Source organism: Aplidium turbinatum, chromosome 1, assembly GCF_918807975.1.
Source record: "Aplidium turbinatum chromosome 1, kaAplTurb1.1, whole genome shotgun sequence".
Classification (NCBI taxonomy): Eukaryota; Metazoa; Chordata; class Ascidiacea; order Aplousobranchia; family Polyclinidae; genus Aplidium; species Aplidium turbinatum.
In genome coordinates, this window is record NC_137472.1 from 9,130,790 (window position 1) to 9,158,239 (window position 27,450).

Below are 27,450 nucleotides of genomic sequence, written 5' to 3' on the forward strand. Positions count from 1 at the left end.
GCGCGTAAGCGGTTTTGGAAGAAAACGCAATTTTTAGTGTCGAATTTGAAGCAGAAAGAGAAGGTTTTGGAAAAAAAGGAATGGATGGTAGGTACCTATGGTAATACTCTACCTAATGACACTCTAAACTCAATTTTGGTAAAAGTGGCGCCTAAGCGGTTTTGGAACTGGGCTCTTCAAATTAGCAATGCCGTTATCACCAGTATGTCAACTTTATCTCGGAATCTTTTACAGCTTCCATTAAGAATTTAGACGCTTTTTCTTTTGCATTGAGCAGAATTTAAAAATAAATTAGGAAAGTTTGAAAATTAAATTCTTTGAATTAATGTGTAGGCAACCTGCGATTATAACTAGAGTAAAAATTTTGAATTTTTAGATTCAAGAATGAAGTTAAACTTAATCCAGTTTGTCCGATCGCAATATTTAGTTTAGAAAATAATCTACACTTTAGACTAGACCAGCGGTTCTTAAACTGGGGGCGAGTCCCGTTTGGGAGGGGTAAAAATTTTCCAAAAAGAGCGCAAAAGTGGTAGACTGTTGCACCATTGTGCCACTGTATTGTACGTCATGAACAGAAACGTTGGTAACACCTTACCTTGTGTAACAATTTTTGACTACTAATGTGATATACCTGTAGTTTTGATTGTACCGGTGATTCCCATCGCTTGTTTATGCGGTTGTTGTTAGTCGATTGTTTGGTATAAATGGCTGTTTGTTACGTATTTTGGTGTGAAATTGTTTCTTCTAGGCTTGCAAGTGTAAAGACACAAGCTTGAAACGAACTTACAGTAACTGGGAATTTGACGTGCGGTGTATTGCCTTCAACCAAGTCACTAACTAACCGCTGGCTTCGAAAAAACTGCATCCTTCACAATTCACATTAATGCGAAGAAAAGTGGATTTTGATCCACTTAATCTTTTATATTACCGTATGTATAATGGAAAATAGAAAATACCCTTTGCTTTAAAATCTAAAACATGCAAAATTATGTTGTTTAACTTTTATATATAACTTAAACAAGAAAAGGGGCACCACTTTTTACAGGTGTCGTCAAGAGAGACTAGCCAAACAACTTAAAAAACACTTGGACTAAACACTAGTCACTAGAGCATTGTCATCTGACGAGGAAGATGATATTACAATTGAAGCGTTTAGAACGAAAAGTGACTAAGTCACATTTTCACTTGAATTGAGTTAAGTACAAAAACGTATTGCTTTCATTGTCCTTTGTCACCAGACACAAAAATATTTTAGTACAAAGGTTGCTAAGTCCACCATTTGTGTCTAAAAGTGCCTAAGTCCAGCAATTTTGAAGAAAAGTGCATAAGTCCAAAAAAGAATATTATCAATATTTTTTGACAAGTTCAACTAAAAAATCAATTAATAGTGCAATCAGAACTAGGTTGGGGTTGTAAACACTGACATATGGTAAAAACAAAAAAATATTTTAAATCTTGATTTTACAATGCAATTGAAAACTGTACATGTCAATATCTCCTTAGTAGTATTTTGTGACTTAGTCATTTTTCGTTCTAAACGCTTCAATTTGTCTTTCAAGAGCAGAATCCATTCTGCCGGAAGTGGACATGCGGTGTAAGCTAACATCAGTGCCGTTCTTTGGGGTGTGCAAACCGTGCGATCGCACAGAACCCGCAAATTAGGGGACCCGCAATTTACTCAGAAAATACAGTAATTTTGTCATTTCCAATGGAAAAATTCTACAAGTGAATTCAACAAAGGAATTAGCAACAAGAAAACATAGAGACTCAACGGATGCAACCTATTTCGTCCCCTGAACATTTCGTACCCTGAAAAGATCGAGAAAAAAAACAACAGAGCCGAAGTCGCTGATTGAAGTTGCCGCAAACATTTCAAAATTTCTCTTGATCTTTTCAGGAAACGAAATAGGTCGAAATTTGATTTTGTTACTCCGATTTCAGAATAAGAAATCGGGGTACAAATTTTTCAGGGGACGAAATAGGTTGCATCCAGACTCAACATAGAGACATAGCTTCATTTCCAAAAAATGCCAAAAAATGCATCATCTTATCCTTTTGCTATGCCACCGAACAGCACTATTTTACAGTAATATTGATTTTCTGGGGGAGGCCCCCCCATACCTCCCACCGCTGGGTGTCGCCTTCGCAATCACGCCGTCAGGCTTCACCCGCCGACCGTCAAGCCACCCCTCTCCCCTTTCAAATACCTAGCTACGCTACTGAATTGTATTATTGTCATTGGGGCCCCGCAAAGCATATTCCACACAGGGGCCGAAATACTCTAAGACTGGCACTGCTACCATTAACCAAAGCAGATTAGTTTTGGTTGTAACATTCACGTGCATAGCCTACTTGAAATTTATACCGTATACTGTACAGTGGTTTGTTATGCATTTATGTTTTTACTTTCAAATTCGTATAATTGATAATTTTATAACTAAAAGTATAAAGAGAGCTAATCCGTCATAGCCTGCAAGTTCTTGTTTGTCGTTTGTATGCAAATGCTTTATTGGGTTGAGTATATTATCTTCTCATCCGCGATGCTTGGATTCAAGTATGGGACACATTTACTTAAGCGGAAGGCAAGGAAGCCAATCTTCGCATCCACTATTATCCATTAGGGTGGGCCGTTTTTGACTTTTTTTCGAAATTCAAAAACGGCTAGTCATAAAAAGTGGCACATGCATGAAAAAATTACGTGTGCAAAATTTCATCAGTTTGGGGGTGCATCTTCTGCCCCCGCAGGGGGGTCAAACTTTCAATTTTTTGAAAAAAAATGGGAAATTTCACTTTCCGTTTTAACATAATTTTTTTTATAATTTTTCTACTGGCTAGTTATAAATTGTAAGTGGGATGTACCCAGAACTTTCCTATCTAAAGGCATGTTCGAAGCTTAAGGTTTACTGCCCCCGTATCGACGACCAAAATGCTGAATTTTCACCAATTTGAGATGCTATTTTGTCATTGCTCAATAAACAAACTTGTCACAAAAGGGCGAGATGGTGTTAACGCTGTACGGTCATTTATGTTCTGTCCACTATCTTTGCAGGATGATACGAACTGACAAACTATAAGACGTAATCTTGCTTAAATTAAAAGCAACAGTAGGCTACGTTTGATCAGTTGCAGCTATAAAACGCAATCCTATAATTTACTTCAGAATAAAAGCAATATGATCTGCAGGTTCCGTAAATGAAATGTACTGTACAGTTCCATGTGAATTGTTATCATGATTTTGTTTACACAAATTTGTCATTTACAAACCATTGAACGTTCACTTGATAGGCTACTAATACAGAACCACATACAAGAGTAAACTTTGTTTGACAGCAATGTAACGATAAAAAAGAACTTGTGATAACAAAAAAAAAAAACGAAATTGTGTCAAAAATACAACAAACAACAAGGTCTTTTAGCCAGTTTTCCAGATTTTGCTCAAATTTAGTTCTGGCTGAAGTCTAATGAATCATAAAATCTTGTTTCGTAGGAATTTTTTTTCCTTGATTGTAATATTGCTTTAATGTAGGCTACCCATCTCTTTCAACGCTATTAACCACACGTGATGAGCATCTGTTGTGTGTGGCAGAGAAAACGTAGAAAACAACTGTTGTGAAGGCATCTTTGTTTTGAGGTGCTCTTTTATCACATTGCTGTCAACACCACGCATCGCTGGGGGGTTCCGTAACTGGAATATTTTGCCAGTCTATCATCTCAAAGTAACGTTCGGAACTGAACTGCAATATTGACAGGGTGAATTTTTGCTGACGAGTGCTGTGAGATGATAATATTCTTAAATTGAAAATTCTTCTCCATCCTAGTTCCCTTACATACTCTTTGGTATAACATATGATTGCAATCAAAATGTTTTCAGGATGGGCATAAAACATATTCCTCTATATTACTTTGTTGAGGATATTGCGAGCTTTATTCGATAGCTTCTGAGCAGAGTGTAGAATTTTAAAGAAATGTTTTTGGCCATTAGTGAAATTGCTTTCCTTTATAATGGCAAACCATACTGGAATATAAACATTCATAATATAGTCCACACGTTCCACCAATACAGCTGACGCGTTAGATGCAACATATAAACGTAGAATTCTATTGGCTGTGTTCAACCATCTTGAGTGGTTCATCATACCTGGACTCCTATAAGCGAAATGAATTGATATATCTCCACTTTTCACTGCTCTGTGCAATGCATGTGTAGAAGATATTTTTGGTCAGTGCTGAGGTCATTTTCATCAATTTCAATCTCTGGTGCCGGAACTGCTTTATATTTTACAACATCTGGTTGTGTGACAGTGGCTAGCTGCTTTATAATGGGCCCGGTGAAGCTATCAGGTCTGCTAGTATTGCCATATCTTTTATAAGATGCCTAATTGCCTAATAGGCAATTCATTACTATGGAGTAGGCATATTAACCATTAAAGTGGCTTTTGGAAATGATCTTCCAAGAGCTTTATCACGACGCCTTTTTGATCTGTGTTTATTGCGGTTTCATCGCATCCAATTGCCATTACATTATCGTAGCTAATTTTATTGGATCCAAGATATTCAAGAATCCCGGTAGCTATTGACACATTAGATCAGTTGGCTACAGTAAAATGACCATTGAAATGAGAACTTGGCTCCTCAAGTAAAGTATTGTGCTCTTCAACTGCGAAATGTTTTCGAAGTCGCCCAGCAATTTCATTTTGTTTGATGGTTTAATCTTTTCGGCCATCAAAATATATGCTTTGCAAATTTATGCTCATGATAGGCCTACCTTCCATTTGAGTTGTAAACCTCATTTTTTTCCTCGCTCTTCTCACTTTTCTTTTATCTATGACTGATTGAGATTCGCTATCCGGTACAACCCCCGCATCTTGTAGAAATGATGAAGCAATAAGTGCTGCAGACCTATCGGAAATACTAGTACGATCGCATGATTCAGCAAATACTACTAAACTGGAAGTAACCTTGCTTTTTCTGGGGTTTTCCAAGGCAAAACTGGGTTGATAATCAAAATCTTCGCAGCGTTCTTCATTGGATGACAAAGTTTCTGAGCTTGAATAAGAAGTTAAAGGTGTTTTAACCAAAGCGCTACTTGTGCCTGCTCCTGGATCTTCACGTAAAGAACGGAATTGTTCTGATCTCGCGACTCTCCTCGGAAAACGTTTAAAATTAGATTTTGTGGCCGATTTATCATGTTTATCAATCACCATTATGCGAGTTGTTCTTTGATCAAGAAGGAACTGTTGTTCTGTAACAGGGACACGATTTTCCTGCGGGCAAGTACATTACAGAAAATTGGAACACTCAGGCTACAACAACCGATTTCAAATATTTTTGCTTTGCAGATTCTTTCATTTGGTCCAAATTTTGCTGAAATTTAGGCCCACCTCTAGAATTTGACTTCAAAACGTTATTCATTTTTTTTGTATCTCTTTATCATAAATATGTACTGATGTTTGTACCTCATTCGTATCATCCTGCAAAGTTAATGGACAAAACATAAATGAGCGTACAGCGTTAACACCATCTCGCCCTTTTGTGACAAGTTTGTTTATTGAGCAATGACAAAATAGCATCTCAAATGGGTGAAAATTCAGCATTTTGGTCGTCGATGCGGGGGCAGTAAACCTTAAGCTTCGAACATGCCTTTACATAGGAAAGATCTGGGTACATCCCACTTACAATTTATAACTAGCCAGTAGAAAAATTTAAAAAAAAATTATGTTAAAACGGAAAGTGAAATTTCCCATTTTTTTTCAAAAAATTGAAAGTTTGACCCCCCTGCGGGGGCAGAAGATGCACCCCCAAACTGATGAAATTTTGCACACGTAATTTTTTCATGCATGTGCCACTTTTTATGACTAGCCGTTTTTGAGTTTCGAAAAAAAGTAAAAAACGGCCCACCCTATTATCCATGTCAATAGTGCCTTGAGAGTTTGAGACACAGACACAGTGGCGTCGCGTGGGAAATAAGTGTCAAGCCGACATCTTTTCATAAATCGCATCAGTGCTCTTACCACTTGTCCAAGGTTCGAGGTGCAAAACGAACAAACAACAGTTTGAAACGTTTCTATATTTCTTTTTACTTTTCATGATTCCAGATGCGGGTGATAAATAACAGAAGTTTGCTATTGTCTTTTGATAAATTCAAGTTGGAAATTTTGTATTTATATTACAATTTTTATCAAACATTTACCATACCACACACAGTGCAACGTAATGCTTAAAAACAATTCCAATTTATCCTGATGACAAGCAGGCTTGTCATAATTTTGCAAGATAAATTTGTTTTAACGAAAGCACTTGAGTTTGTGATGACACCGTGGGGTCACAAAATTTATTGACATTTTCAAACTTCAAAGCTTATATAAAACAAAGTTTTTGAGATTATCTCAAATTAAAAAAAGGCAGATGGTATTTATGCTGTCACAATATGCCAGTGATGACACATATTTCAAACAAAAGATTCAGATCAGTATTACCTTCTGCCAGTTAAGAAACCAAACTGCACGAAACCTACAAGTCTCAGGATTTTCGTTTCAGAAGAACAGCTTTGGAATAAATAACACAGGTGGAATAGCGCTGTTACAGCAAGCCCCATTATGACTCAACTGCCATCCCACATCCTCTTGGAGTGTGGTGCAAATCATAATATACCGATACCACAAAGGCTGTAATTATCCACTGTACAACAAAAGTCTAACACGTCCAAGACAGAGAGTTGGTCTGCGTAAGTTGGCTGACAAAAGCAAAGAATGTTTCATAGTTGTATCACCAAGGCATGAATGGCGTCTCAAAGATTTGTGAAAAGGAGAGTTATAGCGCTTGGAGCGGTAAAGGAATTTTAAAAACAAAAAAATGAAGTACAGTAGTTTAGTTGTTGAAATAATTTGAACACAAGCTTCAAGTTCTATTTTTTGTGTGATTTACAAACCAATTTCACCAATTGATGTACTTTCAATTTTAAAACACATTAATTCACATTATTTAAACTTATTATAAGTAAATTATAAATAAACATTAAGATTCAAAGGAAATGAAGGGGTGTACCAGCAACATCTATAGGATTGGCCCATGATATAAGAGAAGGATCCACAGAGAAAACAAACTGATATGCATAAATCAACAAGTGAATAAAAAAATAACAGTAACCTCTCAAATACATGTAGCTCTACACAAAGTGAAGTTTCCATGACTTATAACTTATTTTTATTTTTATAAAAAAATTACTATAGATGTTTGCCGGTACACCCCTGCATTTTCCTTGATTCTTTATACTAATGCCGCTAGTATCTAATTTCTTGTATTTTACATCCATCTCAGATAACTGTTATTTCCTAGCTTAGTGACAAATTCCTGTATTTTTCTGAAGTTTTTATTTTTTAACAAATTCCATTCATTGCTTGGCACAAATTTTCTCAAAAAAATCATACTTTCTAATTGGCGGTAAAATTACGTTTCGCTGGAGTCCGAAATCAAAAATCAAATCAATTGGCTTATTAAAATCACTCTTAGAAACCATCATCTCAAAACTTCAAGACAACTTTCCACTTTCGTTTTACTACGCTGCAGAGATTGGAAAATCGAAACAATGACCATTGTCCGTAGTTAGCCTACTTTGAATAATGTATTTTGAGACATTCCTTTTAGACAATAGTGTCCTTTTAGACGTTATTTATAAAGAAATGCAAAAGAGTCAAAAGCCCGGTCAAAAGTCATTCAAACTTCTCTTTGTGTGGAGCTAAATGTACTTGAGAGGTTACTGTTATTGTTTTATCCACTTATAAATAAATACAGTAAGCTACGTATATCAAGAACTGATTGGTGGTAGGCTACAAAACTTGTAAATTATTAGTAGAAGGTTGCGTGAGTAGAAGATCAACCTAAATGTGCCAGTTTGGGATAGGAATTACACATTAAAGCAAGAAGAAAACGAAATGTGTCAGCCAAATTTACATTTCGTTTTTCTTCTACTGGAGTACTTCACCACATTTAAGTTTATTTTATTCTGATGTCAGCTCTTGAAGAGAGTCAGGCGAAAACCTGCAGCTTCGAGCTATGTGCTGACTTCCAATAGCAATTTTAAATACGTATAGCGCACGTAGAAGTAGGCCTAACAAACATAAGCTTAAAAAAATTGTAAATAAAACTCTGATTGTAGCAAAATATGATAGAAGCATGTTTTAACCAACAGGCTTCATGATTGTCCTTCTCTGTTCAAGTAAAATCAGTTAAGCAGAAAGTTTTTGATTTTCAAAATGCTGAAAATTTTTCTTTTGTTTTCTGTCGCCTTCTTATGTACTATTGGGGCTTCAGGTAAGTATTACTACAAATTTAATCAAATTTTAATTGTTTTCTTTTTCATTAAAGTCAATTTGTCTCGAGCAATAAAACTTGACCCTGAATGTAGGCGTTCGTATATCCTTTACTGTGAGTGTTTTTATGTCATGGTAGCGCTTGTTGGGCACGAATCTCAGTACGGTATCATTCTTTTAATATCATTTATGATTGTTACAATTGTTTCTAGTTCTTACACGTAAAGAAACTTTGGAAAAATCGATGACGTAGTTTATTGAGAAATCAAACATTAAACAATTCAAAAAATGATGGAGTAGTTCTACTTGTGAGATGATAAATGAAAATTCTTGAAAGACTAAAAAAATGGTTTACCACTTCCAGCACTTAAAAAAATCCAATTCTAAACAGCAAATGACTTCGTTGATTTCAAAATAAATATAGGGTACACTACTACTAGCAATTGCTACTTTACAACCGTCAATAACCTCCATTTTTACAATCTATTCAATATTGGCTAGAACTTTGCAATCGTCTTCAATATGCTTTTCATTACGACTCCTAATCCCTATAATACACAACTAAACACAACTTTAATAATTAATAGTAAAAATCACATCACGTGGCTATTTATAACAGATTTGCTTGGACCAGAAGCTTTCACAGACAAGGGTAATATTAGATCACAAGAACTCATTTTTCTGGTCAACGAGTCAACGAAGTTTCTACAATCTCAGATAGACAGAATGTTCTAAAAGCAGATTTCACAATAAAAGTTTGCGTAACTACAGGGGACTATTGATCAGTATTCGATGAAAAACCACAACGGAATTACACAATAAAATAATTTACCTATTCTAAAATATGAGTACAGCCTGTCGCGGGGCTACGCATATTGATTGTGACAATGATTTTTGGGTTGCTATTTGACAATGTATCTGAAACAATACTTGTCATCTCATCATTTAACCACAACGAAAAATACCGAAAAAAAAAGACAAAACATTTGTGAATAGATTTCCACTTTCAAATATTGAATTAAACTTGAAGTTCGTTTTACTTTATTATTTCAGCATTTCTTATGTTTTTTCATGTCAAGGGTTGACCTGCAACAGGTGTAGTGATTACCCCTACGATGGAGAATCAACAGCTGATGACGATTGCTTTAATGGTGTGAAAGCAACTGCAAACAACACTGACAATGTATTCCAAGAAGTCTGTTCTTCATCAGCATACTGCATAACTACATTTGTTTTGCACAATGGTGAATTTTTTTATTATTTTAAAACTAATTTGTTTTGTTTGCTTTTAACTTTATAAATATATCAGATAAAACAATAATTATTTCACATGGCACGCTGGAACGTTAAAAATATCGTTGTGACATGACAGCAATGGTAGGAATATTAAAATAATAATAATATTGCAGCCATTGCAACAACATACAGTATAATACAATGCAAATTACACGTGAAACAAAGTTCCATTTGAAATTTAGTGTATATTAGATTATGCATATTTTAGAACTAAAGTAAACAGTGTGTTGTAACAGCGTTTGTCAAGTATGGCGTCTCAAGCACAAAATGCAACGTTCAATGAATGCATAGCTATCCAGCCAAGTCACAGCTTCTTTATCTTTTCGTGTATTTAATCAAAATCTTTACAACCACGCACGAGCCCAGGTGCGAAAAAAAATTTTAAAAATCAAAAGCGTAAAATCCTGCGCATGAGACTAATTCACTATCACAGACACAAATGACCAACATCGATTGTTTATTATAATTGCTACCTTGTAGCAAGAAGTGCCAAATTTTGTAATTTTATAAATACCATCACCAATGGATAAATTGTCTGCATTTTTATCATTTCTTGCTACTGACAGTGATCAGATTAACTGCAATTTTATAAAAAAAAAATTCTCATAGATTATGGCAATTGAAAACGTTTTGTAGATGCCAAACTTAAAAATTATCATCTACCAAAAAAAGGGAAATTTTGTGTTTTGGAACGTATTTATCAATAGTACGTTCTATAATATTTTGCAGTAATTTATGTTTAATTTTTTCTTTTGCATTGCGCTTGTAAGCTATCAGGTTGTTGATGTTAAAAATTAAGACTCAATCCAATTTTCTTGGCATCAAGCAGAGGTTTATTGAGAAGACACTACAACATGAGCTCGCAGGGTCTCAGACCCATGACTTTCTGAGATTTTTGTGGACGGTAGAAATCAATGGTTTTAAGTTTCTGTTTAAATCAGGTTTGATCAGTTCAGTCGATCGTAGATGTGAAAATCCTCTCTATGACCAAGACGAAAGAACAAATCAAATGCCAGAATCAAACGAATGCGAGGCGATCATAAATGGTGCTAGTGAGAGCACTACCTGCTACTATGCTTGCAATACCGACTACTGCAACAACATAGCAGTTTGTAAGTTTTTTGTTTGTTTGTTTTCTTCATGTGTAACAATTGTTTTGCTCAGGACAGTGTTACTGCATTATGTTTGTGACAGTTTCAAATGCTGACTGACAGTAAATACATAATTAGTAAATACGTGGTTACTTAAGCATAATTAATATTATCAAAGCTAGAGTTGAATTACACGTATGTTAAAAAACAATTGAAAATTCAATACAGATTGACGATTAAAACACAATTTTTATCAAGTTAATTTATTAATTTATAACTTGTCATATTAAAGGTGCCACAGTTATGTACTATAGTTAATTGTGTTTACATTGTTCTAGTTTCTCTATATACATGCAATGCTATTTCATGTTAAACTTGTTGGAATAAGGCAAGTGTTGTTTAGATGTTTGTCAGGCATTGAAATGCAGGAAGTCTCTCATTCCAACACAGCAGCGGCACAGTAGATATAAAAATGAAAAATTACTTACAAAAATATTTCACTACAGCCACGTTGAAACCTTGCCAGACAAACTGCTTTGTTGATGAAGGAAGAGGCAATTGCGATTACTTTTCTGGGAAATGCGTTTGCAACAGTGGATGGAGTGGAACAAATTGTCAAAGTAAACTAACTGATATAATGATATTATGCCTTTGTTAACAGTCAGATAGATCTAATAATAGGGGTGCTCTTTTGCCAAAAAGATTAAATTTAAATTTGCTTCTGATTTTTTGATGCAACTGGACATTCTAACAACTTTCGTATATTTTTCTCTTCAAATTTCCATCTAAACTGACTCTTACCTCAAAATAAATTTTTGGAAAAAGCTGTGTAGCGGGCGTAGTGTCTTGTGGTTCAAACCACTCGCTCATATATACTAGCCGTCAGTGTGGCGATGACACCCCTGGGCACTGTGGTGGTGCGACGTGGTCGGAGCACAAGATCTTCAAGTCTCCATGTACGAGGGACGTTTATTTCGATGATATTAGGAGCAAAACATTGGATCGTTTCAACAAGAACAAACTGAGTCTACAAACAACATAATATTATGACCAAAGAGTCACCGTTTCATCAACGAATGAATAGAAATGTCGATCGTTTGTAATGACACCAAACTAGAGTGCGGTAAACGACCGCCTGCAATCGCATCAAAAGCAGGAACGCCCGTTCGAATACTGAACAGAGATAAGAACACCCACACAGAGCATGATTGCATGTAAGCTACACCGCTTCAGCGCCTGCAGCACCACACGGACCGAATGACGTGATGCGATGCGCAATGGAAAGGTAACATTATGTAACGCAAATTTCCATGTACATTGTAATAGTACAGCGGCCGAAGGTGTGACTTGATCACATTGTTTACATTCCGATTTTACATAAGTAATAAATATCGGTAGATTACAAAAAAGAAGGTGACATAATACAACGTAAAAAACGGAAGGCGGCTACAGCGGCTGTTATTCATTTTTATGCCAGTTTGTATTAATGGCATTTAAAGGTCGTGCAATCGTAGTTTATTACCCTTTCAGAACGAACCAAATAAATGGTATGTTTCAATCTGAATTTCATTAACTTTAAAATGAAATCTTCTTACATTCAAGTCCGTTTGACCTTGTGATTATCACCTGGGCGATTTATTAAATGATACTATTTTCTGTTAGTTTGCCATCACTGCACTTGTCTCGTTGTTTTTTAGTCAGTTAGCTACAGTAAATACTTTTAAAAAGTTGAAATTTGTTATATTTTTAGAAATATTTTCAGATTCCTGATGAGGGCTTAAGTTAAGCCAAAAACGTTCGATAAACTATGTGTAATTATGTTCTCATAATGCTCAACCCTATTGTGTTGTTGCGCCTTGCTATCTTTGGTACAAAAAAGCAAACTCTCTCCCGAAACTAAACTTCTACATTATAGCAAGAAGAGAATATTTGCAATCTTGTTTCTGCTTGCTTTACAAATTGTGAAATACACTAATGTTTTTTTCAACACCTGTAAAAATCCAATTTGACCCCACACGTAGATGCACATCTTTGAGCTTGTAGCTTACTACAACTGTAAGTAGACCAATGAGCCATTACACATGTGCAAACAGTAAACTTACACGAGACCATGACTTACAACAGACCTTTGCATTAGATTTTCTGCAATGCTTTAAAAGTAATTTTATGATAGTCTATATACAATGTACCACGTTCCCTAAAAGACAATTAAATTGGTTTATTTATTAAAATCTGTTGTACAGCGTCTGTTGTAAAAAGTAGGTTGCTTAATTTTTACTTTTATTCTAATCTTTGCAGTTGCGTTTTAGCCACAGGCAAGTTTTTGCATCTTCTATGACTTCTTGTAACCATCATCCATGCCTTTGTTTTGTGTGTAGAAATTCAATGGAAGTGTAACATTTAATTTTATTATTTTACATTGGCATGTATCTAACTTAACGAGTTATGCATTTGTGAGATGAATTTAACGAAGTAGGGCAAGTCGCATGAATATTACTCGTTTCCGAAGCTTAACCGTATTAAGACTGTTGCTGGTATAATGTGCCCGCGCTAATTTCGAACGATTGTATTAGACATACGTGCTAATAAGTTGAAATTTCTTGAATTTTCCTAAATATTACTTGGCTAAACGCCTTTAAATTTTCGTGGCTATACCTGATTCGGTTTGGGAGATATTCTACTGTTTTTAGCATGTACCTTGAAATATTTCATTGATTTGCTCCTGGAGTGAGAGCAGATTGCGCCTGGTTGGTTTCTTTTATGAAAAGAGCGACAGATCAACGATTGTTTATTCAAAGGTACCAAGCCGCCAAGCCGAGTCGCCTATTGAGCTTATCGCGCGTGTAATTGGATTAGTTGTAAAGAAGACACTGCATGATATCAATTACCGATATCTGGCGTAAATTGCATACAGTTACTTCTGTCTGTGGTTGAGACAAAACCATTTATTTTACGCTGATTGAACATCATTGCACAATAGATCAACGCAAAAAGTGTGGCGTTACAAGCTGAGAATAGAGTAGTTTACATGGACAAAACCGGATAGTTGAAATTGATGATATTTTTGATAGTAAAATTGTTTCATTTCGCAATCGTTCAACTTCAAAAGTCAAATATTTATATGGTTTTATCCACAATGTATACAGCATTGGCAACCATTTTTATTCAGTATTTTTCTAGCCGACAAAACTGCGCTGTTATTTTGTCGATTCAACGATTAGCGACAACTATTAGGTGTAAAAACATGGATATCGGCTGACGGATATCATCAATGACTAAGCTTTGCGGCATTGTCAAGCTGTAGGCAAATACAATTTATTATTCAATTTCAATGAGACTTGATTCTAGGTGGCTGGTAATGCTCAACATTGCCAGACTTTAACGTCCTCAGTTGTTGAATTTACGTAAATAAAACCGATTTTATCGGCGGACATATTCTTCCTGGAATAACCTACTTCAAAGTTTGGTTGTTTTGTCTATATCAGTTTTTTGTCTTTAGATGTACCATGGCCACCTAAAGATACGGCCTGATTTGTCACATTTTGCAGAAATTTCCAAGTTTTTCTAACTTTGGGCAAACGTTTGAATGAATTTTTTTAAAAATTAGATTTTTACGCTTTCTCTATTCTTTTTCCCAGATGACACAATAGGTTTTAACATCCTCACATGTTGAAAAACAAAGAAAATTTGATTTTGTAAATTTTAGTCATACTGTTAATTTTCAATAACAGTCTGATTTTGCGTTTTTCAACTTACTTTATCTCATTTGCTACTGCTTAGCCAAGGCAACAAAAATTTTTTTTGTCATTAGGAAACCTCAAAAAGTAAAAACATCTCAAAAATTGTCAGTCAAGCAGTAGCAGTAGCTGTAATCAAAATCTGCAAAATGTGATATATCAGGCCGCATCTCCAGGTGGCCATGGATGTACCTGTAATGTGAAATCGGCAAAATGAAGCAAATATCGACAGAGAGCTGCCCACATCTCAAGCAACAGTTGTTTCCGATCGCATTTTTCCAAACAAACTAAAGTCAAATAAACAATTTTCACGTCTAAGCACTGTGGTCAAACGTTGAGTCGATATAATAATGTCGTACTTTTACCGGCCGGATGATTACAGAATAATTAGTTTCTCGGCAGTTGATGAGCAGTTACGGTTTTTAGTTTGAGAGACATAACGCAAAATGTGACGCGGATTACCGTGACTTCATTGCCTCAAGCAGAGCAAGTTAAAGCCCTTGTTTTTTTATTATAATTTACATCTAACTTTGGCGATTTGACTCCTGTCTAATAAATCTATTATAGCTATAGATATACACATGATTCGAAGACACGTTTAAATTTTTTGGAAAGTCAGATGAGTTTTTCTTGACTTGGTAAAATATCTAACTGACAGCATGCATGTCAAAGGCGTAATAAACGTTCAAAAACCGCGGGCGTTTTACGCTCCCCAACTCAAGGAATCCCTTGAGAACCAAGTCTGAACACGGTTAATAGCATTCTTCACATTATAATGACAGCCTAATTTATTTTACTCTTGAAGTTAACCTAAAAACTTGATCAGAAAACATTGTTTGTTAAGAGGCTTTTATCAAGATATTTGTTTTGGGTTTGTTTTTTCAACGCCCTCAAAACAAGCAAAATATTGTCCGTTGTAAAATATGTCAAAAGTTATTTCATTAATCACCGACAAATACAATTAAAAATTATGATGTAAGAAACGGTTGATCGTTAAATTAATGTTGACCTAAGAAATTCATTTTCATTTTTGTGAGATTGTCTTATCTCTTATTAGTGACAAAGCGAAAATGCAACCTATACGTTTACTTTGAAGTACTGACTCACTCCAAACCAAACACTTCAAAATTGTGCACTGACACAAATTTTGAAAATGGTGTTCAGTTAAACAAACATTGGATGATTAGAAATAACAACATAACTTTAAAATACAAAAGGGCAACCTCACCTACCTAAACATATAGTCTGAAGTGGTGCAGTTTGTTAATTATGTTTTAAACTTATTTTTTCTAAGAAGACATTATCGGTATCCCTAGAAATATTGAAAGATATCGGCGTGACATTGTTAAATAACTTGTGTTTTACTTCATCTTAGAACAAGTTTCGTATATGAAAAAAAAAATAATTTAACAAATTTCATACAGCACTGCGCTGGTCTTGTAAGTTTATAAAAATGATTCTTTATATTTAGTCGCAGAAGAGTAACTATAGTATACAGCAATCCAGATATAAAATATGCCATTATATATCGTTTCAACGTTTACAGGTGTTAAAAAAAATATGGTTTCAGCTGATTTTTTTTGGTTATTTTTATTTTTTAGAAAATTTGTAAACTGCATTTTATGAACATGCGAATTCAGTTTTGTATTAATTGCATCTTCGCAGATGTTGAATCAATAAAAAAGGACTAATTTTTCTAGTTAATTTTTCTAGCTAATCAACTGCTTTTAGCAATTGTGGTTTTCCAGTGATCTTTAAATTTTATCTCCCCAACCTGAAAAATAGTACGCGGCGATGACAGGCCTCGAAGAAGTTAATTGGTGATTTATCAAAATCGTCCCAAAACAGCTTCATTACGTATATACGCGAAAATAGTGTCTTCGCTGAAGAAAAAAACAATTTGCATGTTTGCCAATTATTAAAAACAAAATTTAAACGAAGAAAATCGGCAATAAAATTACCCAACTCCAACAAAATTTGTAGTTTTATGACTTTTTTATAGTTCAGTTCAGTTTATTTTTTGTTTTGTTGGCGAAAAAAAAAGACACAAAAAGCAAAAACACAATAAACACAAATAATTCGCACAACAAGGATGGCGGCGAAAGACCAAAAGGTCACCAAAGTCAGTATAACCTATGTTATTCCTTATTAGAATACACACACACACGCACTTGCTTTGAAAATAAAAGATAAAAAATATGAGTAATGCGCACTTGACCATGCGCATTTTAATTTTTGTAAGTGTGCGACATGGTCCGGCTCGGTTATTATCCGTTGATCAAGGCCGGCTTTCAAAATCCCGTGGTGTTAATCGTCTTGACGTCTTTCAAACGTCTTAAGAACGAATGTTAGGGTAAATGACAGGAAGTTTGAAGTTGCTTACAATTTTTTTAGGAAGGATTATTGTTTTTGCAGATTCAATACAACCGATTTACAGAAAATGCCTCCAGTGCAATGAAGAAACAGACGTTAACTGTGATACCGGGAATGGTTTGACGGCAGTGCAATGCCCAGAAGATATTTCTACGCACAACTATTGCTCTGTCAGCAAAACACTCGCCATCGAGAATGGTGAGAAACTAAGCAAAACAAATAAAATCAAATAGCTACAGTATATCACAAACGATATATTACTAAGGCTTTTGGCTTACACCAGTCGAGTACTTTAATGGTATCACAAGGCATTAGTTTGAAACTGGAATAGAAACTCTGGCTTTAGCTGCAATGTTTTTTTCAGACCTTAGAGTATTAATAATTAAGATTTACTCTTGGTGAGAACCTTGACTTTTTGGTTAGTGTTTGAGTTTATGCGCAATAGAGCTTAGAAATTTTAATTTGTTTAACTTTGTTATTTTTTTAGATTGCATTGCTCAGTTTGCATGATACAAGCTTTGGTTTGTTTTTAATTAAAGTGTTGTACTTTGCAAATTGCGAATAGAAGGTTGCACATAGCTCGAAGCTGTAGGTTTTCGTCTGACTCTTTTCTGGAATTAAGGTTAGAATTAAATATACCTAAAAGTGGTAAAGTATTAAGTAGACATTTTTGTTTCGTTTTTCTTCTGCTTTAAATACTTCTCCACTTTAGGCTTATTCTATTTTGACGTTCACTCCTGAAAAAATTCCGACGAAAACTTACAGCTTCGAGTTATGTGTAATTATAACCTCCTACTTGCAATTTTTGAGTTTTGCACCACCAATCAAATTTTGTTGCACTTTGCAAAAGTTAAAAATGCATTTTCAGTGTAATGTTATTACACTCGCACGCACAAAGTCTTACTGTTTTATATTTTTTCTTTAGGTCGATTAATACGTTCAATGGTCACTAGAGGGTGCACTTCAACCAAGCTTGATGAAGAGAGTTGTCAATTGTCAAGCTACAGCAAGAGCGGGCTCTCAGATTATGACGAGTACACTTGCATAGCTACGTGTACGGAAGATGGCTGTAACACAGGCACACGTACGAACATATACATACTGCGCTAGGCCTATAGGCATGGTTGCAGCAAAGGATTGTTTTTGTTAAGCAAACATTTTTGTTCCTTCCCATGTTGCTATATTTTATCACATACTGAAGGCAAAGCAGCGTTATGTTTTCTAGTTGTGGAAATTAAAATGTATGGAATTACATTCAGAGTTGTGAAGTCAGAGGATTTTTGCTGAGCTCGAGGCGTTAAAAAAGACCAACTCCGGCTCGATACGAAACGATAAACAATTATATTTTTGTTTGTCATTTTTTTCAAAATATTGTTTCTTGTTCTCCGTGCTGTGTTTTACCACTTCACGTGAAAATAGAAGTGTTTGTTTTTGTTTGTTTTTATAAAAATTTTAATCATAACTTAAAGTGTAAATTAAATGTAAAAAATTAAAAAAAAAATTAAAACAAAAAACATCAGGCAATCTTCTAAAATCTGGCAATACTGAAGCTGGAGTTGGAGTCAGCCAGTTATAAAACGTTGAGTCAGAGTCGTATATTTTTCTTCTGACTTCACAGCCCTGATTACCTTGAAATAAAGTCACTGAAAAAAATTGTACCTATGTATCAATTGATCCGCCCCGATAGCTCAGATGGTTAGCGCTTGACTTTGTGAACGAAAAAGCTTCAAGATCAAGCGGTGCTGGTTCGACACTCGGGGTGTGCGCTTGAGCAACATACGTTAACCCTTATTAGCACAGGGATTTTAGGTAACTTAATCAGCACAGATGTTGACAAATTGTCAACATGGCATTTCCTAGTATTTTTCGATACAAATGCGCTGGTCTCAAAGTGAAGTTGTTATTTTAGATGATTTGACTACCATTAATGCTAGTTGGGAGGTCTGTTTCCTACCCAGGACATAGTTTTAACTTAATAGCTCTCAGATAAAATGCAAAGAAATCTTAACAAGCGAAGTTTTACCACGTGTATTTCAAACACAAAAACGAAGAAACGTGGAGCACTACAACAAATTTGTTCAGCATTCCAAGCAATATTGGTTCTTCTGAAGTTTTTTGTGTCGCGGGCAAACCCGGCGGCTACAAGTGACACATGCAGATCGAGTATGCTTTGCACATCTGTAGCATCTTCTCCGTTTGATACTTTGAACTGTGCGATTGAAAGTGCTTGAAGTAGCAGCATCGATGAACCCCAACTTTTCGGCAAGTAGTTTAGTTTCTCTCGCCAATTTTATTTTTTGACATACAGTTGAGCAAAGCTAAGTTGTTTGAGAAAATCTGGGTTTTTTTGTTACTTTTCCCATTGTCTCTCATTATGATAAATGCGTTGTTACTGGCAACATTTATCAAATTGTAATTTATAACCATTGGCCAACGATTTTTTTTCCTCAAGCAATTGAATTCTTCGCAGTTTTCATCAAGAGTGTCAACTCCACCTTTATGCTTGTTATGATCCATGATAGCCTAACTGTAGGTTTTCTCTGAGAGTCAGTGATGGAAACAGAAGAGTGTGAAGAAGACATCATGAGGACATTCCTGTTTCGTTTAGGTACATATGACAATAGCAGAAACTTGTTCAAATGGTCATACAACGCTTCAGTACTTTCCACCTCCTTCTCCTTGCTGATTTGAGCTGCGATGGAACTTCACGGCGATCAGCCATTACTGTTCCTACCAATGCAAGATTTTAAAGCAAAAGATTGCAAACCAGTCCATGAGATATAAAAATCTGTAAACGTGTATATCCCGACCACTACCAAAGGAAACAGAACACAGGTTCATCACTATATCATCTGCAAGATTTCTGTGAGGAGACGAGTCGGGTTCTCTTCCGGAATAAAGAATGCCACTTAGAGCAAAACCTGATGTGGCTTCACACAGCCAAAAGAATTTTAGACCATATTTCCTTGGTTTCGATGGCGTGTAGCCTATGTTCTTTCAAGAAATTTGCCTCGATATCCGACCAGTTGTTCATCCACAGTCAATGCTTCCTTAGGAATGTAAACGTTGCGCAGGCTACTGTTGAATGCTTCCCATACCCCTCGAAAAGCAGCTAACCTGTCGTTCCGTTGTCTGTCTGGTCGATTGCGATAGTTATCAAAACGCATGCATCGTAGCAGAAATTTGAATCGATTTAGTGCCATAGCCACTCTATAAAATGGCCTGCTATCAAGAGGATCCCACAATCGACGTAAATCGGTGAAGTTATCTCTGTCCAAGCCAGCACGTATCAAATTGCAAGACCTGTCTCAACTTCTTCAATTGTGAAGTTTTTGTGTACAGAACTAGGCAACATCTTACATTCGTGTCTCACGTCCCTTGCTTTTCTATTCATCTCACGTACTATCTGAAGTATAATTTCTGGCCGATAAAATAATTTGAAGGCATCCACTTCAAGTTCAGGAGCAGCATCAATCCGAGGCTGTTGCGTCAATATATTTCTTCTTCCGAGCCCGCCTGGAAAAGGATTTGCATAATAGGTTGCATTGCCACCTGTTATTGGTACTTTATCTTCTGTTATCTGTTACTTTATCTTTTTTAGCTGTTATCTTCATCTTCTGAGGAACCATCATTAGATTCTTGATCTGCATCACTACCAGTCTCGTCATCTTCACTTTCTTCCTCAAAGACATCTATATCGAACAGTTCCTCTTCTTCCAAAGGCAGTTCATCAACATCTGGTATGGACACACATTCACTACCACATGTAACCTCAGCACTAGAGTCGCTATCAACATCATCAGAAGTTATTTGCAGTTCTTATTTGCCTCTTGAAATGAAAATCTTTTCTGTCTGTCCATCAGTAAATTTCCACCTTACTGTAATTAACCGAAACAACTTTTGAATTTGAAATAGGTAATATTTCATGCCAAGTATCTTGTAAGAGCTAAGGTAAACGTCTCCGACACAACTACTTAGACAGTATTTTTCTTCTGAGTTATATCAACTGGCAGTCTAACTCCTCCTAGTGACTAGGTCACTAGGTGACTAGGACCTAGTCAGACAGCGATTCACTAAATACATGTGCAACTTTCCTGTAAGTCGCCGCCTATCACTTTGTGATAATACCTAGCTACTGCATAGTGGCTTGAAATCCCAAACTCCTATTGTTTCTGATTGTTGACATTTTGTCAACAGATGTACCGATTAAGTTAAAACGCAAATAACTCATTGTGGAAGCAATTTAACGTTTTGAAATCTCTACAATAGTAAGCCACTCAGAAGTTCTCCTTCGTCACTGGATGTTGCTGAGCTAGTGCATAAGGTGCGAGAGCAATCTCACACAAAAAAGTCTATGTTGACAAAATGTCAACGCATGTGCTGATAAGGGTTAAGGATTGCTCTGCATTTAGCTGCTCTCCCTTTAACAATTGGAAACTTCACTGTGTTAATCTCTGTGACCTGGCCTTCGTCAGTGGTTCAAAGCAAATACTACAAATATAATATGCAAATATGCGAAACTGCCAGGATTTAGCTCTCAAAGAAGCTTTTCCTATCCAAGGATAAAATATTCAATCAATCAATCAATCAATCAATGTAACTAAGATTTGTTGAATAGGATTTGTTTATTTGTAAAATATTTATCCTCTCACAGAGCTATTTGCAAGCTGAGTTTTTATAGATTACTTTGCTTGTAATGCAAAGGTTTGTATATTTGAATCACTTGATTCTATTTTATGTTTTTAATTCACTAGATACCGCCAAATGAAGATTTATTCTTGGATTACATTGCTCAAGTAGCGAACAGTGTACATCTCTTTCAAAACTTTTTGGTTGCATAGCTGAGTGGTGAGAGCGCTGGAACGGCAATCGAAAGGGCACCGGTTCGACACCGCTGTGTCGAACCGGTGTCTTTGACAGCATGTCTTTGAGCGTCTTTGAGTGTCTTTGAGCATGGGGCTGTGTCTTTGACAAGACATTTTAAAGACATGCCTGAAGGTGGACACTAAGATTGGCTTGTTTGCCTTCCCGTCCACTTGATGTAAATCTTCAACCACCAGGTGTAAGCCTGGATACGACAAATAAAAATAAATTTAAATAATTATTCCTGACTGTTGCTATTTTAATAACTTATTTGTATTTTAGCTGGTGGTGTGGTCATTGAAAACGAAAAAGCATTGCAGTGTGTGCAGTGTGAAAGGAATGGAAACAATTGCAACAGTAGCCTAACCTCCTGCCCCCCTGGATCCACTCATTGCAAGTCGACTGTATCGTACTATTGGGATCAGAATAATTTAGTAACTCTTAAAAGTAAATACGTTAGTTTATTTAGTAATTTATCTCTGACAGATACTGTACAACCTAGCAACCACACGGAATTTAACATAATACAATAAAGTGAAACATAAACTTTAAATTACAAACGTTTTCGGCTGTAGTTTTACTTTTTGTATTATGTTAAATGCCTAGTGGTTGCTCTATTGTATTTGTCTACGGTTAAAAAATATTACCTCTTTACCAAAATTGTAGTTTATCTTTTACTCTGGTCCAAACAATAGTGTCGCTTGGTACCTACGATTCCCCGTAGCCGACTTCGCATGTCACTGTTTACAATAAACATTCCGTTCAAGATCACAGCTCACTGGGAGAGGTATCTGCGCTTGTAGTTCTGGTAACCAGTGGATCAATTCCATGCCAAGTTATCCAGAACATTGATTGATAGGAGTCGAGAAAGCGCTTTACTTTACTGCGCACACGCTCTCACATTGAGTTGCTCCAGCTATCATTGTTAAAACTTGCCATTGGTTTGATTGAAGAGCCACGCTTTACTCTTGAGCCACCACAGAAAATTTTTGTATAAAAACCAACGTCAAATGTGACCTGGACGGCGATTTGAACTAGTGATTTTTCGGTTACTGACATATTGCACTGGAAATAGTAATATTACGATATTGCATTCTTTATTTGTTATTACTTCATTTCTATATATGGATTGAAATATGACACTATCAAACGATAGTCGCCTCTGTCTAAAGTAGGCTATTTGGAATGGAACATTTTTTTCCATTTATTGGAAACTGTTGTGGAAATACTGTAGTTACTTTGTATCACCCAGCAATTATAACAATCTGACCTAGATCAGTGGCTCAAATTAAAACAAAGGTTAAAAAACCTTCAAGATACTGTAAATTTTTGGAACTAGAAAGGAGACTTTCACAATATTTGGTTTAATCGAATAGTCGTGTTTTTTTTTAGACTCGCCTTGGTTCAAATGGATCAGTGTCGTTCGTGAATGCGCAACTGGCCCTGTGGAAGCTAAATGCTCTTCCACAACTGTTTCATCAAACCTTCAAACTGTCACCTGCACAGAAACCTGCACAGCTGATGGATGCAACAATAGATGGCGTAAGTCTTTACGTGCACTATAACTGATATAGTAACCACGGCACAAAAAGTATTCCAAGAACACTACAATAATCAAAACTTAAATAAAATCTTGTTGAAAACTTTGCATGATTACCAGAACCATGTAAGTTGATAAATTATTAATATTTTTCACTGTTCATCTGATAACTAAAAAAGTAAAACCATAAGCATAAGTTTCTACGTTGTCCCACTGACGATTTGCATTGTGACAACGCATAAACCTATGAACGTCATCGTTAGAGCTTCTGGGTCGAGGGTTTATCCTTTTACCACCTCACATTTACGATGTTCAAGGACTACACTGAAAGGCTACTAGAGAGCAGCCAGTTTTTGGTTTCATCATCCATGACACGCAGACCTTCCACTACGTTAGGTGGCTTGAAGATGGTACAGTCATTGATGATGTGGTCTGCGGTCTGTTCCTCTGCATTACATTCACAGGAGGAGAAGAGGCCATTTCTCATTGGTGCATGGTTGAGCGGAAAAGCCCGATACCCGTACGAAAACGGTTGAGGGGCACCAACGGTATCTCTGTGGTGTCAGGCCGATGGGGCTAGAGATAAAATAAAATTGTGAATATATGAAGAGTATTAAGGGGAATAAAAAAAAAACAATTTCAAGGGTCTTTAAAGTTGATAACCAGATATGTAAAGATTGTTACTTTTATTTCAGACCTAATTAAGTTAGATTATAAATCGAGGCAAATTCCGACATATCGACATTACATATAAGTCAAATCATTTGTACAGCATTTTTTTCTTCATCTCACAAGCAATCGGGAAGTGATGCAACACATGGCGCAAGCCCATAAATTAACAAACTGAAAAAATCATATTTACAATATAACGTACGGTAAAATTAATGGCAAATTAACATAGCATGAAATTGTAGTGGTTTTACAAGAAAAGCTGTTTTTTGTTGTTGATTACAATCCCAAATAATTATATTCATTATAATCAATTTTTTTATTGTCTATGATAATTATTAATTCAGTGTTCAATGATTTGTTTGATATATTGATAAATTCAAATTGGACCATAATCTGTAAACAATATTTTGTAACATTCTTGTGCGTTTCAATTTTCTAGCCGCTCGTCCGTTATGCTCTCAATGTAGTTCCAGCACGGCTGCAGGAGAATGCTTTGACAGTCCACCATTGCCTAGTGTGTGCGCTAACCCATATGATTCCATCTGCACAATACAACACATGAATAGAGGTAAGACTAATCCATCCTTCGTTTGACTGACTGAATTTCTGCTTGTTTTAAGTATACCAAATACCAAATCAGGTAAAATGCGTTTTAAACTTTTCAAAACCTATTTCAAAACCGAAGTTTTTATATAATGTAGTTTGCAGTATTCAAAATTATTTTTTGTACATCTTCAGCACCTGTTGTCGTGCACTGTGCAGTCACATGTCTACTCACTGTAATAACTTAGTAACATTATTTGCTGTGTTTCGCTCCATACAGTTTTATATATTTTATAGTAGTGTATAGTTAGAAGTTAGAAGAATATTTTTGTATTTAGTTTTGTATAGTTAGAAGAATATTTTAAAACTATGTTAAAAAATTAATATTTCAATATCTATATGCACACACACTTCAATAAATCATACATATTAATCTTTTAATATCTTTATTTTTTCTCAAAATTTAAGTCTTGTCTTATTGAATTCAGGAATGTAACTTAAATGCAATTAAATTTTTCAGACAATGTCAAAGGATACGCTTCTTCCATGGAACGTGGTTGCAGTTTCTACAGCATAGGATCATCTTGTTCATCAACCACGTTCGGTGACGACACAATAAGTACATGCAATCGAAGCTGTACTACTGACGGATGCAATCAAGGTAAAAAAGCAGTAAAATTAGCAGTAAACCTGCATCGATAATATCTGTATGCACTTCAGCATACAATATGATATAGTTCGTTAACTTGAAGATATGCCATAAGCTGCAATGAAGGAAAGTAAGTTAATGGTTTTTGTGGTAAGTCAGTTTGTGGTTATATCTCGTATGGTATTTTAGATGTTTCAGTCTGAGCTTGAAATTATCACCACATGTGTAGACATACATACTATATCATACAAGAAGAAGGATAGGGTATATATCAACTTTCTAAAACTCCTTTTGATATCGACATAAAGTTAAATTACGCTCAGATTTTTCTTCAAAATCAAATCATCATCATTAGTAAATTATATTAGATATCCTAGCGATGTAATATTGAATATGAAAGGTTGGTGAAATGGTTATTTTTGGAAATAGCCGTTGTTGTTTTTGATTTATTCTGCAGGTTAAGCTGCTGGTAATCATAAACAGGTGTTTCATAAGCTGGCCATTTTGCACTTAACAACGTCATAGAAAAACTGGACATGAACAAATGATAATACATGAACATATGAGCCTTTGATTGTGATTGCGATCATGATTGTACAGTACTTATTCGGTTACCAGTCCATGATTACAAATCATCCAGAAGATGCTGTGATCATGTGATAAGCTGATAAACTATTTCGCGGTTAGATGCCACCATCAACATGATAACCATTTTCATCTATGCCGTCACTAAACTCTGGACTGTTTACAATTTGGTTAGAACAGAAGTAGTTAGATGCTAAGCTAAAGCTTCATATTTGCTTCAAATCACCTTGTTGATTTTGCTTCAAATCTGCAGTGAGAAAGCCCAAATAAATGTTTAATTCAAGATAGAGTCTAACGTCGTAATTTCCTCGTTGAAATTCTTTGTCATGTCTAGGTTCCTATGACCGCACAATCGCAATTTACATTAAGAATGGCCAGCTTGTGTGTCCACATTCAACTACATTATTGTGTCCCTTTCAACCATATTATAAATTACAAAAGAACGGTGTGCTTTTCTTTGGTGTAGAACTAATGTTCTTCCAATTGTCGTAGTGGTTCTCTCACCACACGACCATGCACTCAACGTCATCAAATGGCTGATCCTACATTTGAAAATATCACAAAAACTTATCACATTCTTTTACAGGAAGCGGAGCTGGTGTCTTGGCTCCAAGCATCAGTCTGATTTTGATGTCTACAATTTGGTTACTTTCGGTTTAGATCAAAAGTTTACTTGGTTTTTGTGAAGATCACTTTGAACTGAAATTAATTGCAAACCATTTGAGAAATGATGTGATGTATTTACTTGGAATCCTCATATTTAACAAATTCGGTTGCAAAAATTAACAAAGAAACGAAAAATTCTTTTGTGTGCGTTGTGGTGTATCAAATTGTTTACGAAAATTTTGCGAAGAAAAATTCTTTCACTATTACTGTAGTACACAATTTTAGCATTAATCAATAACTACATATATGACAAGTAAAACGTCAATGAATAAGTAGTAGCCTAACATAAATAAATCTGTAGGTGTGTTCGGTGCACATGAAGTAGATTTAGTTGGTTCTGATGTAAGCGAATCAAAGCAATTATTCGTAAGCAACTATGTATGTTAACATTAAGCTACTACTCGACGTGGAGCAACTACTGTATCTTCTTTCTGTACTAAAGCTTACTAGGCCTATGCTTACTATGCATTGTTAGTAATTTTTCATAATTGTTAAATCGCTTTAAATACACGGTGAAGAAATTTTACAAGTTGCATATAATTTTTCTCTTTATTTGTTTTGTTGCTCCAAAAGTAAGCTTCAAAGCGATCAAATGCTGATATTCCTACTCTTTGGTTTGGCAAAGAAAGATGTCAGCAAATAAGAAAGTTAGTTGCAAGAAAATATACAAGATGGACAAGAAATAAAATTAATAAAGATGTTGGATAGCTACCATATACATGCGAGAATAATCATGCTATCATAAATTCGCTATGCTGAGTTATGATGTCACTATGCGCTTGTTTCTTTGTCGGTGCTTAGTCCGCCCCAATAGCTCAGTGGTTACGCGCCCAGCTCAAGATCACGCGGCGCTGGTTCGACTTGAGCAACGCATTTCAGGACTGCTCTCGATTCAGCGGCACCTGGTGAATAGAATAATTCCCCGGCAGCAACACTTCAACAATCGCTCACTTTACTCTGTCAATCACAGTAACCGGCCCGCCAAGTTTTGTTTCCAACGTACTTTCTCATTTACATATTTCTGCAAGTGCAGCCATGACTGGTTACCGCGCGCGGTAATTGTTTTTACCTATTCATTTTTTTCGCGCGGTTTTCCAAGTCACCAACCAATTTTCGCCCTCCATGT

At 35.7% G+C, this 27,450-nt stretch overlaps 1 protein-coding gene across 3 annotated transcripts; it reads left to right on the top strand.

The window, feature by feature from the left end:
* On the top strand, positions 1 to 26,856 carry LOC145772930 (uncharacterized). 3 transcript variants are annotated; one of them, XM_082584769.1, is made up of 11 exons: positions 1 to 87; positions 9,389 to 9,553; positions 10,547 to 10,717; positions 11,203 to 11,316; positions 16,849 to 17,004; positions 17,732 to 17,890; positions 21,952 to 22,116; positions 23,062 to 23,211; positions 24,321 to 24,449; positions 24,945 to 25,085; positions 26,245 to 26,856. In XM_082584769.1, the coding sequence occupies exons 1-11, from the start codon at positions 81 to 83 to the stop codon at positions 26,316 to 26,318; spliced, it is 1,431 nt and encodes a 476-aa protein (XP_082440895.1). In that variant the 5' UTR covers positions 1 to 80; the 3' UTR covers positions 26,319 to 26,856. The 3 variants fall into 3 exon arrangements, with proteins under 3 accessions (XP_082440895.1, XP_082440894.1, XP_082440893.1); XM_082584768.1 differs by lacking the exon at positions 1 to 87 and adding an exon at positions 822 to 929; XM_082584767.1 differs by lacking the exon at positions 1 to 87 and adding an exon at positions 8,187 to 8,310.
* Positions 26,857 to 27,450: the final 594 nt, after the last annotated feature.